Consider the following 14,716-nt stretch of genomic DNA (forward strand, 5'->3'; position numbering starts at 1 on the left):
CTCTACTTCAGGATTTTTTCTGACTAGTTAAAATAATCCTATTTCTCTTTTGATCTTTAGTCTCTACATTAGGGTTCGCCACAAAAACAGCAAATGTATATGTACGTATACGTGCACGTGTGTGCATGATGTATATGGTATACATACATCTACATAGAATAGATAATATGGAGAGAGAGGGATTTTAAGAAATTGGGCCTGGTATGCCCAAGATATACAGAGAAAGCTAGTAGGCTAAAACTTTCAGGCACCAGTTGATGTTTTGGTCTTGAATCCAAAGATAGTGTGCGGGCAAAGTTCTTTCTTTTTCGAGGAACCTCAGGCTTTTCCCTTAAGGCCCATATTAATGATAGCTGAAATAAACCCTTACAAAAATCATCTAGCCTGGTGTTTGCCTGGGTGACTAGGCACTATAGCCTAGCAAACTGAACTGCTAAAACTAACCTTCACATTTTCTGTCTGAGGTAGGGAGCTGTGATAACAAATAGGAGCTGGATGACTCTTTGGCACCATAAAGGTCCAGAAAGTGTAACGATATGATATGTTGGGAAAGGAGAGAAGGTATTGATATAACTGATACAAATATCATTGATATGTTACTGAACAGTATGACCAGGGATAATTTTTGGGAGTCTGTTTGGTTGCAAATTTGAAAGAGTTCTAGATTCTGAGTACAGATATAAGCGCTCCTTCCTACACTCCAGAGCAGACAGAAATGGGGCGGAGCTTGTAGAAAGTTCCAGGACTTCAGTCAGGTCTTTCCCAACACCAACACTCATCTTAAAGTGCAGGACTATCCTAAGAGAGTTATCTCCTGGAAGTTGTGAACTTTACTGACAGGAAAGCACTGTTTTCATGTTGTAACACTTCTTTATCATCAATAGTACAAGGTTTCCTCTGCCATATATATGTGTATGTATCTTGTTATGTGTAAAACAAAACCCTTACAAGGAAAGCCTTATGCTTTCCTGTAACCCCCTGAACTTCTCTGAACCCCCTGGTCTCTCTCAGCAGAGAAGTCAAGCAGCATAGGAAATGATTGGCCCTGCCCACAGTGTTGGAGAGGTATCACCCTCAGTCCCTTGCTTGTCAGGATGTTTTCCTACAGGACAGTATGATGTTGACCACCACCAAGTGACACTGAGTCACCAAGTTGATCTAAATAAGTCTACCAAGCCCAGGTGAACTGCTTTTATGGTGGTATCTGGGTAACCGAGGGCAGAACTGCTAGATGTAACATGTGCTAAACACAGGCGTACTTGTCTGAGAGCAGGCACAGACTGACGTTCATTTGGTAGGAAATTCCATCTGTCTGAGCAAGATTGATGCAATCAGTAGCCTCCTGTAAAGAGAGCAGGGCTCAGATGAGGGAGAAAGGACCCTGCCATTGCTTTCTATGGGTCTAGCATGTCTGCGAGAATTTTCAGTAAATCCAACAGGAGTTATCAGAAGATACAGCATTCTTAAAAAATAAAATCTTGTACTCCAGTATTTTTAAATGCTCCTGGTATACTGAGCCAGATGACCTGCTTTTGAAGAAGCTAAAGTTTAATAAGACTAAGATATAGGTGAGCATCAGTATGGCCAGGAGCACAATGGGACTAAGCAACCAGAATTGAGCTATTAATATATTTTTAAAACAGATGTCCACAGCAGGCATTTATTACTTTTTTTGTGTGTTTGGTACTGGGGTTTGAACTCAGGGCCTACACCTTGAGCCACTTCATCAGGCCCCTGCCCCATCCCTCCCACACCTTTTTTTGTGATGGGTTTTTTCAAGATAGGATCTTTTGAACTATTTGTCTGAGCTGGCTTTGAACCAAGATCATCCTGATCGCTGCCTCTTGAGTAGCTAGAATTACAGGCGTGAGCCACTGGCACCTGACCCCATTTATTACTTTTGTAACACTTATTTTTAAGGAAAATATAACATCAAAATACAAAAAAAAGGAAGGAAGGAAGAAAGAACTAGCAATGACCCCATCTACTTATCATCTTTGAGGATTTCTGACATGGCATGGTGCATTCATGCTTTTCCTCTTTTTTTGGCCCTCTCTCTTGCTGGCCACCATGGCTGTGGGAGCTTCTGTCCTCAAGAGGTTATGAAAACAGCTCCCTCCCCACCTCCCGCCCAATCTCACAGTTCTGAAAGTTGCCACCCACAGTTTTCAGGACTTTTGGCCAAGTAGAAGAATGACATGACTTTTGAAAATGTTTGTTGCCTTTTCAGTTTATTGTAAAGAATTCATGAACTATAGAGAAGAACAAGAGAAAAATCACTCATATTCATACCACTCAAGGATAATTACGGCAGGTAGTTTCCTTCCATTCTTTTAGTCTGTGCAATAAAAGCTACATGACATGTACTACGTGCAGATTGCCTGTTCCACTCTTCATGTTCTCAGAACATTTTCTCACATCATTAAATATTCCCTGAAAATATGAGTTTCAAAGGCTGCAGAGGACTTGGTCTCAGGTAGAGATGGTTTTATGTTTTCTGGATTTTTTGTTAATTGAAAAATACTTAACATATTATAAGTAATATTTTAGTGGATGTATATTAATACACAAGCACACGCACACACCTGGATACACACCTAATTGTTTCTGTATGCTGGAGAGACACACCTTTCACTGTTTTATCCCTCCACCAGCAAAATGTAAAAATATCTGCTTTTCCACATACTTACCAACATAGGATATGATTATTCTTGTTTTTAAAAATCAACCTTGCCAATTTTAGAGGAAAAAAGTCACTGGTTATTACAAAATTCCATATAGAAATAAATGGAGGAGCTGTAATTTTTTCCTTACCCCAGGACAAACAGTTTTGTGAAAATGTTTCCAGACTTTTATCTATGTCTATACAAATGGAATACATTTATCTTTAAGAAAAATAGTATTATAGTCATTTTATATTCTGAATCTCATTAATTTTTTCATTTAACACAAAATTGTTGAAATTTTTATTCATCTTACACCTATTCTTTTTTTTTTTTTTTTTTTTTGGTGGGAGTACATACTTGGAATTGAACTCAGGGCTCAGAGCTCTACCACTTGAACCATGTTGCCAGTCCTTTTTAATTTTTCAGATATCTTACACTTTCTCTCAGCCTAGCCTCAGACTGCAATTCATCTACTTCCTACTCCCAAGTAGCAGGGATTACAGGCATGAACTACCATACCCATCGCCTCTATTCTTTTTAATACCTGTCCTGCAGTTTATTATATCATAATATGCAATAATATATGTGGTCTTATCATTGAGATGAATTAATTTTTTCATTAGGGTGAACTAATATTTACAGCACTATCATTTGGGGGTAAATGAAGTTAAGAACTGAGAGATCAGGAGTTAGTATTGGTGATGAATTTGTGCTACTTTATCCAAACCTACTTTATCTCTCACAATAGTATTTGCAAGGTGATCTGAGCTCCATATTGACAAGTCCTTTGTTCTCACTCCTGACTAATTGCCCACTGTCCATCCTCATAAATCTAGTCTGCCTGTTGAGTCACCTGTTGCTCATCTTCAATGAAACAATATGCAAAGTCTGAAAATCACTGTCATGCTTTTCTTACTGAAAGTTTTCTATTTTTATCTATTTCAGCGAAGACGTGAAAAATAATTCATTGTACTTGTAAACCCTTACTATTCTGTTTCTGTAAATCATTAAACATTGGAAACACGGGGAAATCCTTCTGTGGTGTAACATTAAGTTCGCAATGTAATTCTTGGGTCAGTTTTTGTGGATTCGTTCAACAAATAGTCCTGGGCTTCTGTAATGAGTCAGGCATTGTGCCAGGTGCAGGGATGGGGGCTGGGTGTGAGCGACAGCATTTGTCCTCATGAAGCTTATACCCTAAGAGACAGACATTAGACAAATTAATAAAATTAGGTCAAGGTTTACAGTAGAAACTCAGCCTCTGTTCCAGGCACTGTGATATTTGCTGAGAATACTGTGAACAAGACAAAAATCAACAAATCAGGAGCATAGGCAGTCTGAAACTTGGGCGAGTTTGTCGCTGTTGAACCATGAAAGCTCTCCATTGCATGGTAGTGAGAAGTCTTTGCATAACATTGTGTGTCATTATTGAAATTCAGGTAGACCAGTTGGACAAAACAGCCCCTCGGCTCATGTACTTGCATTCCCCTTCTCAAGTGAGACGCCTGAAAAACGGCTGTTATGGGATTTACATCACGTCTCGTGTGCTGAAGGCATCTGACCCTGACACCCAGGATGATCAAATTATCTTTAAGATTTTACGAGGCCCACTACATGGCCATCTGGAGAACACAACAACAGGTACTAACTTCCTTGATCCTTATAATTGCTCCCAGTGGCTGGCAAGGCCAGAGAGTAATTTAATTAAGTGTAAGGCCATTTGGTAAATGCTCCCCAGGGCTTACTGATAGATGCAGTTTATACATCAGTATTGCTGCTAAAGAGGGTTTGAAACTGGGCCTTCCTAAAGGAAGGTCATCTTGACCAGGAGAACCAAATACTAATATACAGCTGTCTATTGTTTACAATTTTCAACAGCTAGGTCATAACATATTCAGAATATGCAGTTCAAGGCCAGATTCATTTTTGGGATTAATTTCTTCCTCTACTGTAAATGTTATCAGTTTCTTGAAACAAATTCCTAGCTTTTTCCCCTAGTAGTTCTTCTGGATTGTGTATTATTTGTGTGGTAATGTTGATCATATCACTAAATAGGACAGCACAGAATTGCAGGTTTTTCTTTTTAACTGTATTTCCTATTCCCCTTTTCTTTTGTATATTTTTAAGGCAAATATTCTGAAGCAAAATAAATGTAAAACTTAATTTTTATTCCATTTGAGTTTTAAGATGGCTAGAGTAATATTAATCTCTTTTTAAAAATGTACTTTATACTAAAAATATTAAGTACTCAGTAATTATACATTTCTCTCTCATTGTCCTATAGAACTAGCGACATAAATCAAAATACTTTGTTGACCTACTGAAATACTACCAAGATTAGAACTGTCATATCTGATTGTATTATACTTATTTTCCAACTTATTAAGAATTTCTACTAAAATAATGTATTTGAGTTGTTCTTTAAAGCTGTGTTTCAAATAAAATATGTAACACAGTTTTATCAGCTCTTATATGTTTTCCTTGATTACTCATAAGATTCATTTATTTCTTTTTTGTAGGTGAATTTATCCATGAGAAATTTAGCCAAAAGGACTTAAACAGTAAGACCATTCTTTACATCATAAACCCATCTTTGGAAGTAAATTCAGATACCATGGAGTTTCAAATCATGGACCCCACAGGGAACTCTGCCACTCCTCAAATGTAAATTCTTTTGATTATTCAAAATTCCTGCATGTAGTGTCCAAAAGATATCCAATTAGGAAAGTGAAATGATCTTTTGCAAACAGAACCTAAGAAGATAGACTATGTGATGAGCTCATAGACTTTGTTTTGTAGAAAGAATTTTCTTTTTTATTGCCCAACAATGGGAAGGCCAATAACTTTATGGAGAGAAGATGGCAGCATTCAGTGGTTAAGTGAATAGTGATAGTGTCATCCACATTATGCATGCATGTTCCTACACTTCACACCCAGAGAGGTTGCAGCCCGTCAGCATCCAGGACTGAGCTTGAGGCTTATGTGTAAATTGTGCAGCCAGAGGTCACTCTAGGACCACGTTAGTCTTCTGAAATATCTAGAGTCAGGAAGAATAAAATGGCTAAGATCTGTTTCCCTTACCCAAACCAAAACAAAACTTAAAACTGCCTCTCTAAGTTAATAAACCTATCCTAGGTAAGATGAAGATAGTGTAAAGTAGAAAACAGACTTGGAAGGCATCAAGTGATATTTGGAAGTATATAAAGTAAGTACATGAGTCCCAGGATAACAAGAATAACCAATCCTTAAAATTAACAAGATTAGCACAGCACAGTAATTTCACTGACTGGGTTCCTATTCTAGACCTCTCTTGAATGGAGACCGTGAATGATTTACTACTGGCAGGGTCACAAAGGTCAATCAGTGCACTTCTAGTGCTGTTTTCCTTTTTTCATTTGATTCCTTTCCTAGACACCCCAAAGAAAAATTTGTATACTTACCATAATTTTGGTATTTACTGTACCATAGACATACAAGACAGCATAAGAAAGTATGGACCTACTACACTCCCTTTATGAAAGAATCTGAACAAAGAGAAGTTAAGAAGGCATCCTCAGTGCTCTTCATTCTTTTCCTTTCCCATTCTGAAGTGTAGTTCCAAAATTTGACAGCAGAGGTCACTGTAGTCATTGTTAGGGAAAAAAAACCTAGCAGTTACCCCACCTTCATTACCTGGTTAAAGTGTAGGACTTTGCTCAGATTTATTAACTCTGCAGATTCTGTTGCGTGGCTGTTTTATGCTAGGAATATGGCACAAGGTGCTGGGAAACAGGAGTGAACAGGAAGACCTGCCCCCTGAAATTAAAATATTAATTAGAGAACTGAAACTGATGACCCCTCTCATTTGACTGCCTTTGAGAAATTAATCCTCAGGACCACAGACTGACATTTGCAATGTCAGACAAATATTTTAATTTTCAAGAAAATGTTTTTATTCTGCTCCAAAAAGTAACAAATTGACTTCACCTGGAATAACAGTTTTTTTTTTTTAACTAGCTTATTTTCAAAAAAACGTATAGTAATTATCAGACTTTCCAGTGACCTGGTGCCGACCTCTGGTATTCCACACATAGACATAGCGTAGGTGTCAGAATTTCTCCCACCAATGTCACTAAGTGAATGTCTGCTTCACCCACGTACCGTCTTCATTCCTTGTTGTTACCAAAGACATTGCTTTTTAAAGATGATTTATGTTTTTAAATAACCCTAAAAGTCACATGAGAATAATGGAAGAATCTACTTAATGTAATTATAACTTCGATGGAGACTGTTTTTTAAAGCTAAGTTCCTGTTTGTGTTAGGTGTGTTTTCATGAACCTGTGCTGGAGGTGTTTCAAGTTCAACTTGAAATGGTTGCACCCGATGGACTAGAGTGCAGTGGCACATGCCCACTGGGAAAATATGAAAATAACTTTGGTTTGGTTCTAACAGAGGTTAGGTTATTTTCTTTAGAGTGGGCAAGGGGGAGGTAGAAATTATTCTGCCTTTACCTTCATAATGTTTGAGTGGAATAGTTCCCCAACCTCATTTGTAAGTAGGTGTTTTATGAAATGAGGCACACAGTTTTATGATAAGAAACAATGTTCTAAATAGTGGTTTCTTTTCCCCAAACAACCAGCAAGAGCCTAGTCCCATGTAGATCACAGGCATTTGTGATTTAGTTATTTGGGGGTTCTATTTCATGTTATTCACTTAATTGTTGCAACAATCTATGAGTTGGGTATCATTATAATCCAGAACTAACAGATGAGAGACCTGAGGCACAGAGTTGGGACATGACTTATCCAAATTCATGCAGCTAATTAATGAGCTGGAATCCACTCATGGTGCTAGCAAACTTCCAGCCTGTTCTTAATGCCTTCTAAACCTCCCAAGACACCAGGCAGCAGACTACCACTCTTCCTTCTCTGCAGATGTTGGCTATCCTGGCAGTAAGAAAGAAGGAGTGCTTACCTGTCAATGACCTTAAGGTTTAGTTGTTGCTTTTTTTCTGAAACTGTGAATCACAAATATCAATTTTCATGTGTGCCCTCCATTCCTAACTCCTGGACTTGTTGCTGAAGGACAGGTTTTGAGTTTTAGCTCTGCCATGATTGTTCAAAACATAGTTATCTCTTCTGTACAATGGGCACAATACTACAGTTTGTTCAGAGAAACAAATGAATAAAACATAGGAAAGCATCTTGTGTATTTAACGTAGGAAATGTGTGGTGATGTCTACTGTGAATTCATGGGAGTGTTCACGTTAACACAGCTGACTGTTTGAAGAAGTATCCTGGAAACACTGGCATCTTAGAGAGCCTGTCTTTAGCTAGAAATTGGTTCTGTGAATATTCATAAAGTGAATTGTCAATATGCTTATTAATCAATAAGGCGGGTCTTGCTTTTGCAGCCTTGCTATGCAGCACCAGTCCTGAAGGATCAATAGATGGTCCATTTTACAAAACGTTGGGGAATGTCGGTTTAGGTGAGATTAAACAAGTCATTGCCAGCTGGCTTGTTTAACTTAACTACACCACACCCAGAATCCTTAAAATTCGGGTATGGCTTAAGAATCTGAAAGGGTTTGTTATACAGTGCATCCCACCCTAACTGAGCTACAGAACCTCCTCCCCTCTTCTCTTCCCAACCAGCAGAGTTTGGGGATCAAGTTTTTCATGGGGTACACTTGGAAGACACTTTGTTATAAGCAGAAATTATTTATAATCCTGTAACTCATGGACATTTGCATAAGGACGTGGATTAGACAATGCCTAATTTCCAGGCACTGTGTTGGGTGCCTTTGCATGTTGACTCACTAACTACAAAACACATCCTCTGAGGGCAATAAGGAATCTTTAGATAAGCATCTAAAAAATGTATCCCCAAGTCATTGGAGGAGTGACAGAGCTGAAAGTGAGCCAGGGCTCATGCCTTGGCACGACTCACTCACAAGATTGTGTCTGTCCTCTAGTCCTAGCTGAATCTCCAAGATGACCTGTGTGTAGAATTCCCATACTGAGCTATACAGGTCCACATCACTCACCAAAACACCTCTGAGGACCACAGGATGTAACCAACCTTGACCAACATAGTTTTCCAAATACACCTTCCACATGGTCCTCTTTCTTATGCCCACTGGAAAAAAGTTAACTTTAAAGAAAAACTTGACCTGGACATTCGCAGTAACTCAGTGACTGTTTCAAGCACTCTGATTCTTGTTCTCCCTCTGGAGGCCTCATCCTAGCTGCTTCTGTTATTCATTCTTGGCCTTGAAAGAGAAGAAACAAAAGAAATAAAGAAGAAAGGGATTTTCTATCAGACGAGCTCCTCAGTGTTTTAGCAGCTTTTATGAAACACCTTGTGGGTGAAGAGGTTGAGACTACTGGCTCACTAATGCCTTTACCTGCAAGCTAGGGGTTAACATGTTTATCTCCAGTCTAGATCTGAGGAAAGCACAGAGGAAGGGAAAGAAAATAGCACTTATTAAGCACCCACTGTGTACAGGTGCTTTATATATATTATCTCATTTTTAATTATAATCATTTGACATGAGTATAATTCTCCTCATTTTAAGATAATGAAATCTGAGGCCCAGAGAGAGACTGAGGAACTGACCGTATTCACACACTAATAAGCAGTAGCAAGGTGTGTTTGACTCCAGAGCACTTGTTTTCGATACTCACGAAGCTGCCTCCTGGCTAACCACTGTTTCTCCATTATCAAGAGAAAATGAAAGAACTGAAAACACAGGTGTTGAAAACATTAGGTTATGGAGCTTAATAGCACATCTTTGAATTGGTAAACCTTCCACTGAATACTTAAAAAAATATTTTTTTCACATCTCAATTTTCTGAAGTCAGATGCCACCTAATTATAAATGAAGATCCAGTTACAAAAATAATAATTTAATCATCATTTTAGCTTCTATAAAACCTCTTACTGAGAAGCCCCAAATAGTTAATGAGCACTCACAGAGGTCCATTTAACCCTTTGAAGCCTGGACATATCATTATTTCACTTTGAGAAATGGGGAAACTGATGCAAAGAGAGGCTAGGAGCCTTTTTCACAGACTCTTATTAACCTAGATTAATGTCCCAAATCCCAAACCAGTGTTTTAATCTTAATCTCAAATATGTTTCTTTCAGTTCACTGTTCCTTTATATAAATGAATTGAATAGCCACAAAATAAAATATCAGAAAATGCAGAAATATTTTTTTTTAACTGTCGTATATAGGCTCTCAATGCTGGCACTATTAGCATTTGGAAAAGATGACTCTGTCACAGGGCAACGTCCCATGCCATGCAAGATGTCAACCCACCTCCCTGACCTACATCTCTGAGTGCCCACATCTTCCTGCCAGCTGTGGCAATCAGCATTGTCTCCAGATATTGCCAGATGTGGAGAACTACACCCATGGCATAGAAAATAGCATACCTATGTGATAAGAAATCATGGTTATAATTGAAGATTCTTTTATCAATGTCATCTGTCTGTCTAATGAAGCCTAATAAAAAAGAATCCAGAGTAAGTCAAGGTTAAACAGAACATGTGAGGACATGCTAGTATTTTTTTAAGATGTAGAGAAAATGATGTTAATAACATTAGCAAAAATACCATTGTGGCAGTCAATTCAGCTTAGGAAACAGTGGTCCAAATAAGGTCCATTGAAGAAATTAACAAGTATTTATTGAACACTTACTATGTCCTACACACTCTACAAGGGACTGGGGACACATCAGTGAGGCAAAGACAGTGTTTTCTTGGATCATGCTTAGTGCCTGAGTAACCTGGCACTATGTTATATATGGTTCATGCTTTGGAAAATGAAAAGATTGGTAGGGTAAGGGGGATGAAAGGTACTGGGCTTTGGTAAAGAAGTTGCAATGTTAAATTAGGTGTGTAAACAGCTTTCCTTATGCCTTATTGCTAAGAGTTAGTGAGTGGCAGAAGGACCAGAAGCCACATGACATCTAATCCAATTATAATATCTTTTATTCCCAATCATAGCTTTCGCTTTCAATCAGTGATGAGTGTCACAAAACCATTTATGGAGGTAATTCTCAACTGGAAGTGACCCTCCCCCCACCATGGCAATGTCTGGAGATAGTTTTCATGGCTGTGATTGGAGGAATGTGAGTTTTATGGTTGTGATTGGAGGAATGTGAGTTTTGATGGTTGTGATTGGAGAAATGTGAGTTTTGATGACTGTGATTGGAGGAACGTGTGAGTCTACATCTGTGTGTAGCAATCAGAGATATTGCCAAACAAATGCACAGGTCAGCTTCCCACAACAAAGGATTGTCTGGTCCAAAATGTCAATAGTGCTGAGCTGGGTTAACCTTGACCTTTTACTGACTTAAGGAGCTTTCAGCTCCCGCTAAGTGATTTGAAATGATTGCCACATGGATTTCACATGTAGTATGCTTGTAGCCTGCATTTCAGATGGTAGAATGAGCCTTTCATTGGTAAGAGGAGAATGGAGGGATTGTTCAGATGTGAAGACATGAACCAATTCTTATCCACATGACACCTTCACATTCAGAACTTTCCAGATTGCTCTCATGGGCTCGGCATCTGGATATTCACCTGATACCAAACATATAGATGTATGGTGTCTTGCAGGCAGAATTCCCAAGTGATTTGACTAGATCTTTTATATTCTCTTCCAAGAGTTCATTTAGAGTTTAAGCAGTCAGTCTCAACCTAGAAAGAGCTTCTCAAATCCAGTACTGAAAAAAAAAAAAATCCCATTCAAAACATATGTTGTACACATCCTGTAGGTATGGAAAGACTTTGCTATTTAAATATTTTTCTGGAAAAACTATAGTCTGGCTTAAATTTCATGGCTTTTCAATGGATCTTTTTTTTTTTGTAGTGAATAGTTTTAAGAAAATCAAATAGAACCTTGTGTAATGACAACCTTCACCCATAAGCATCATGCAGCATTCTGATGTACATCAGGAAAAAGCACATACATTCCCAAACAGTGAGACCCTTTGTGCTTTGAAACTGAACAGTCCTCTGAATTATTCTCTTCTGGATCTAGATCAGCAGTCAAATTGCATTTAGTTTTAGGCCTTGAGGTCATTTGGATCTGCAGAGTGGCATTGATGGATTTGTGCTTGTTATGGTTAGCATCAGCAATGGGTGGGTTTGCAGAAGTGCTGGATATGAAACGTCACTCAAATTCTTCCCAATTCATCTGTCATGCTTTCCCACTGCCCTCCTCTCCCATGTCATCCTTCTGTCTTCTCCCCTAAGCCCTCTTCCTGATGTTTTTCCTTTCTCATTTCCTGGATCCTTTAGGAATTTTACAAAATGCTGTTTCTATTGACATTTATGATATCCTTATTGACTGTCATCTTGTAATTCTTTAAACATGGTTATTTATTTCTATATTTCTTGATCTGTTGCAAGCTATATTTAAATTCAGTTGCATAAAATACCCATGGGGTTCCCAATGTTTTTAATATAAGGATCCGGTTTTCACGTAACAAGTGTTTGTGAAGTACAGTACCCAGTAACAATGTTTCCTATCTGTTGATTGGATAAACATGTATGTTTATATGTATGTTCATATACATACAAACATGTATGCTATGTCTTGTCATGTATGTTCATATACATACAAACATGCATGCTATGTCTTGTCATGAACCCCTGTAGCAGTTGCCAGCCCATGATCTTTAGTGTGAACCAGTGCTACTCGGTTCAATACGCTATTGAACTTAATCTATAGGATGTGATTGGGATACATGATCCATCAAGGGTTGGTTATTTAAGGATAAACTTGTTCTCTAATATGAATGACTCCTAAAGAAGCCTAGAGAGCTTGTGAAATGTGTGAACTCATGTTCTAGACAGGAGCACTCAGAATGTCTAGTTCTGAAAAAAGACATCATAAAAAATAAATTTAAAAATTGAGAAGAAAAGTGTGAAGTTGGTTGGAAGTTTGGGAAGCAAAATAAGGCAATAACTACTGAAGGTTTTATATGTGTGGAATCAAAGGGAAATGAATAAAATAGGATCAGTAGATCTGTGTTCTACAATCACCATGATGATTGCTTGTGGTTTTTTATATTGTTATATATAGTAAGATTGAGGGGAAGTAAGAAAGATAAGGGTCCAGGTTAACAGAAATGTGGAAGTAAAATATTTCAAATATCCTCACCTCAAAAAGGGAAACATTTCAGGTTGAAGATAAAATTGTATGAATATTTTTTGATTCACTGTTGGCTGGATCTGCAAAACCCCTACGGTATGGAGGGCCAGCTGTTTATAACTGAATATGCCTCAAGAATATTTCTATACTATAGTTAGTCCAACATTTGATAGAAATTGTCTTCTTTCATCTTTTTTTTTAAAGAAGAGAAAACCAAGCCTCAGAAAGTTTAAATAACTAGCTCAAAGTCAGTAAGTTATGACAGCTAATAGGTAGCAGAGATAAAAGTAAAGCATAAATTTGATATCAAATATTCTATTCTTTCTCTACCATTCCTCTTCCCAATTAAAATTCCTCATGATTCTTGCTTGAGCTCATGCTCAAGTTCAGAGAAGATCTGTGTGTGGAACAGATTTTGTAGCCCCAATGAGGAAGGTGAAAGGATAAGGGAAGATTCCACATCATTGTCTTTTCTACAATGAATGGCTACTTGAACTTTACAACTGCTGGCTCCTTTGCCTTCAGCACTGTCCCTTTTTTGTCACTAATAACAGCAGGGTACTAAACAGTCTTTTAGCCTTAGTTTCTTCATTTGTAAAATCGAGTTCTAATACTTGCTCTGTCTACCTCACAGGGTCATTGTAAGGATCAGATGAGATAAAATCAGTAAATGTTCATTGTGAACTAAAATGTTCCAAATAAGTGTAAAGAATTTCTGTCATTGGCCTAGATTAACCCACCATCTTTACCACCACGATGGGAACCAGTAGCTCAGTTTCCTGGCCAGAAGGGAATCTTGACAGGCATCCACTATTCATATTTTATGGTTTTCTTTTTCTTTTCTTTTCATACAGTTTGGAGTTGAAGTGGTCTCATATTGAATGGTCGCAGACCGAATATGAGGTCTGTGAGAATGCAGGTGTGTTGCCTTTGGAAGTTACCAGAAGGGGATATTCCATGGACTCAGCCTTTGTAGGTGTAAAGGTAACAACTCTAAGATAAAAATTGTCAAGATAAAACTTGGGTTGTTAGTTGGTGCCTTTGATGACTTCCTTAGAAAAATTCAGAGTGATTAAGGAAAATTCAAAGTGCTGGGTGTTATAATATTCTGATATTACCAAGCACAAAATGTCTTCAGTCCCTACCCCTCTCCTTTCTCATTTACCCCTACATAGAGTTGGGTTTTGTTAAGCAGTTTAGTTTCAAATCTAGTCCTTAGTTTCTACACACTCTGTAAGTTTTGAAATTTGACTTCATAGGGTAATGCATCTCACTTAATGAAACAAGATTAGACTGTGCTTTGGAAAGAAAAGCTATAGACAGCACATTCTGTGGGGTACCCAGAGCAAATTTCAGTCCCCCAAATAGCTTCCTCTAGGTGTGAAATAGGATTGCTTTCCATAGTCTCAGTGGATGAAGCCAAACAGGAGAATTAAACCTATCTCAGTTATCCAAGTCATGCAAAATTAGGAGTGCATGTATTAATATAGATACTTTGAAATACAAACAAGCTTCAAGGAATTGCTTTCAAAGTAGTCAACTTACTATTCTTTTCTATTGACATCACTGTAGAGCACAATATATGGTTTCTAGAATTGAAGGATTTTTAGGAGTCATTATACCAACAGTCCTCCAAGAAAATGATAGCATGCCAAGTGTGGACGTACGGACTATGTAGGATGAGCCTTCAACACTGTCCTCTGCAGCGTGACAGAAAAGGCACTGATCTTAGCCTCTGGGGAAAATGGCATCTCTGTTGAGTCTCAATTGTAACAGTGCATTTGAATTATCTTCAGAACCTTGTGCCCTTGAATTCAACCATAACCACACTCAGTATGTATCTTTCCAGTGGATGTAGGTGCCCTTTTTCATAGACCTGTTGGTGCTTTATTAGTCAATCAGT

The 14,716-nt window shown here is 38.0% G+C and overlaps 1 protein-coding gene across 6 annotated transcripts in view; it reads left to right on the forward strand.

Annotated features, from left to right (window-relative positions):
• The window catches only part of Frem1 (FRAS1 related extracellular matrix 1), a 148,170-nt gene that overhangs the window by 110,058 nt on the left and 23,396 nt on the right, over positions 1 to 14,716 (forward strand). For 5 of the 6 annotated variants that reach the window (XM_074051824.1, XM_074051822.1, XM_074051826.1 and 2 more), the window contains 3 exons: positions 4,110 to 4,307; positions 5,186 to 5,330; positions 13,668 to 13,797. In XM_074051824.1, the coding sequence (XP_073907925.1) occupies positions 4,110 to 4,307; positions 5,186 to 5,330; positions 13,668 to 13,797 (473 nt within the window). The remainder of the gene's footprint in view (positions 1 to 4,109; positions 4,308 to 5,185; positions 5,331 to 13,667; positions 13,798 to 14,716) is intronic. The other variant, XM_074051823.1, reaches the window with a different exon arrangement.

This window comes from Castor canadensis, chromosome 13, assembly GCF_047511655.1.
Source record: "Castor canadensis chromosome 13, mCasCan1.hap1v2, whole genome shotgun sequence".
NCBI lineage: Eukaryota > Metazoa > Chordata > Mammalia > Rodentia > Castoridae > Castor > Castor canadensis.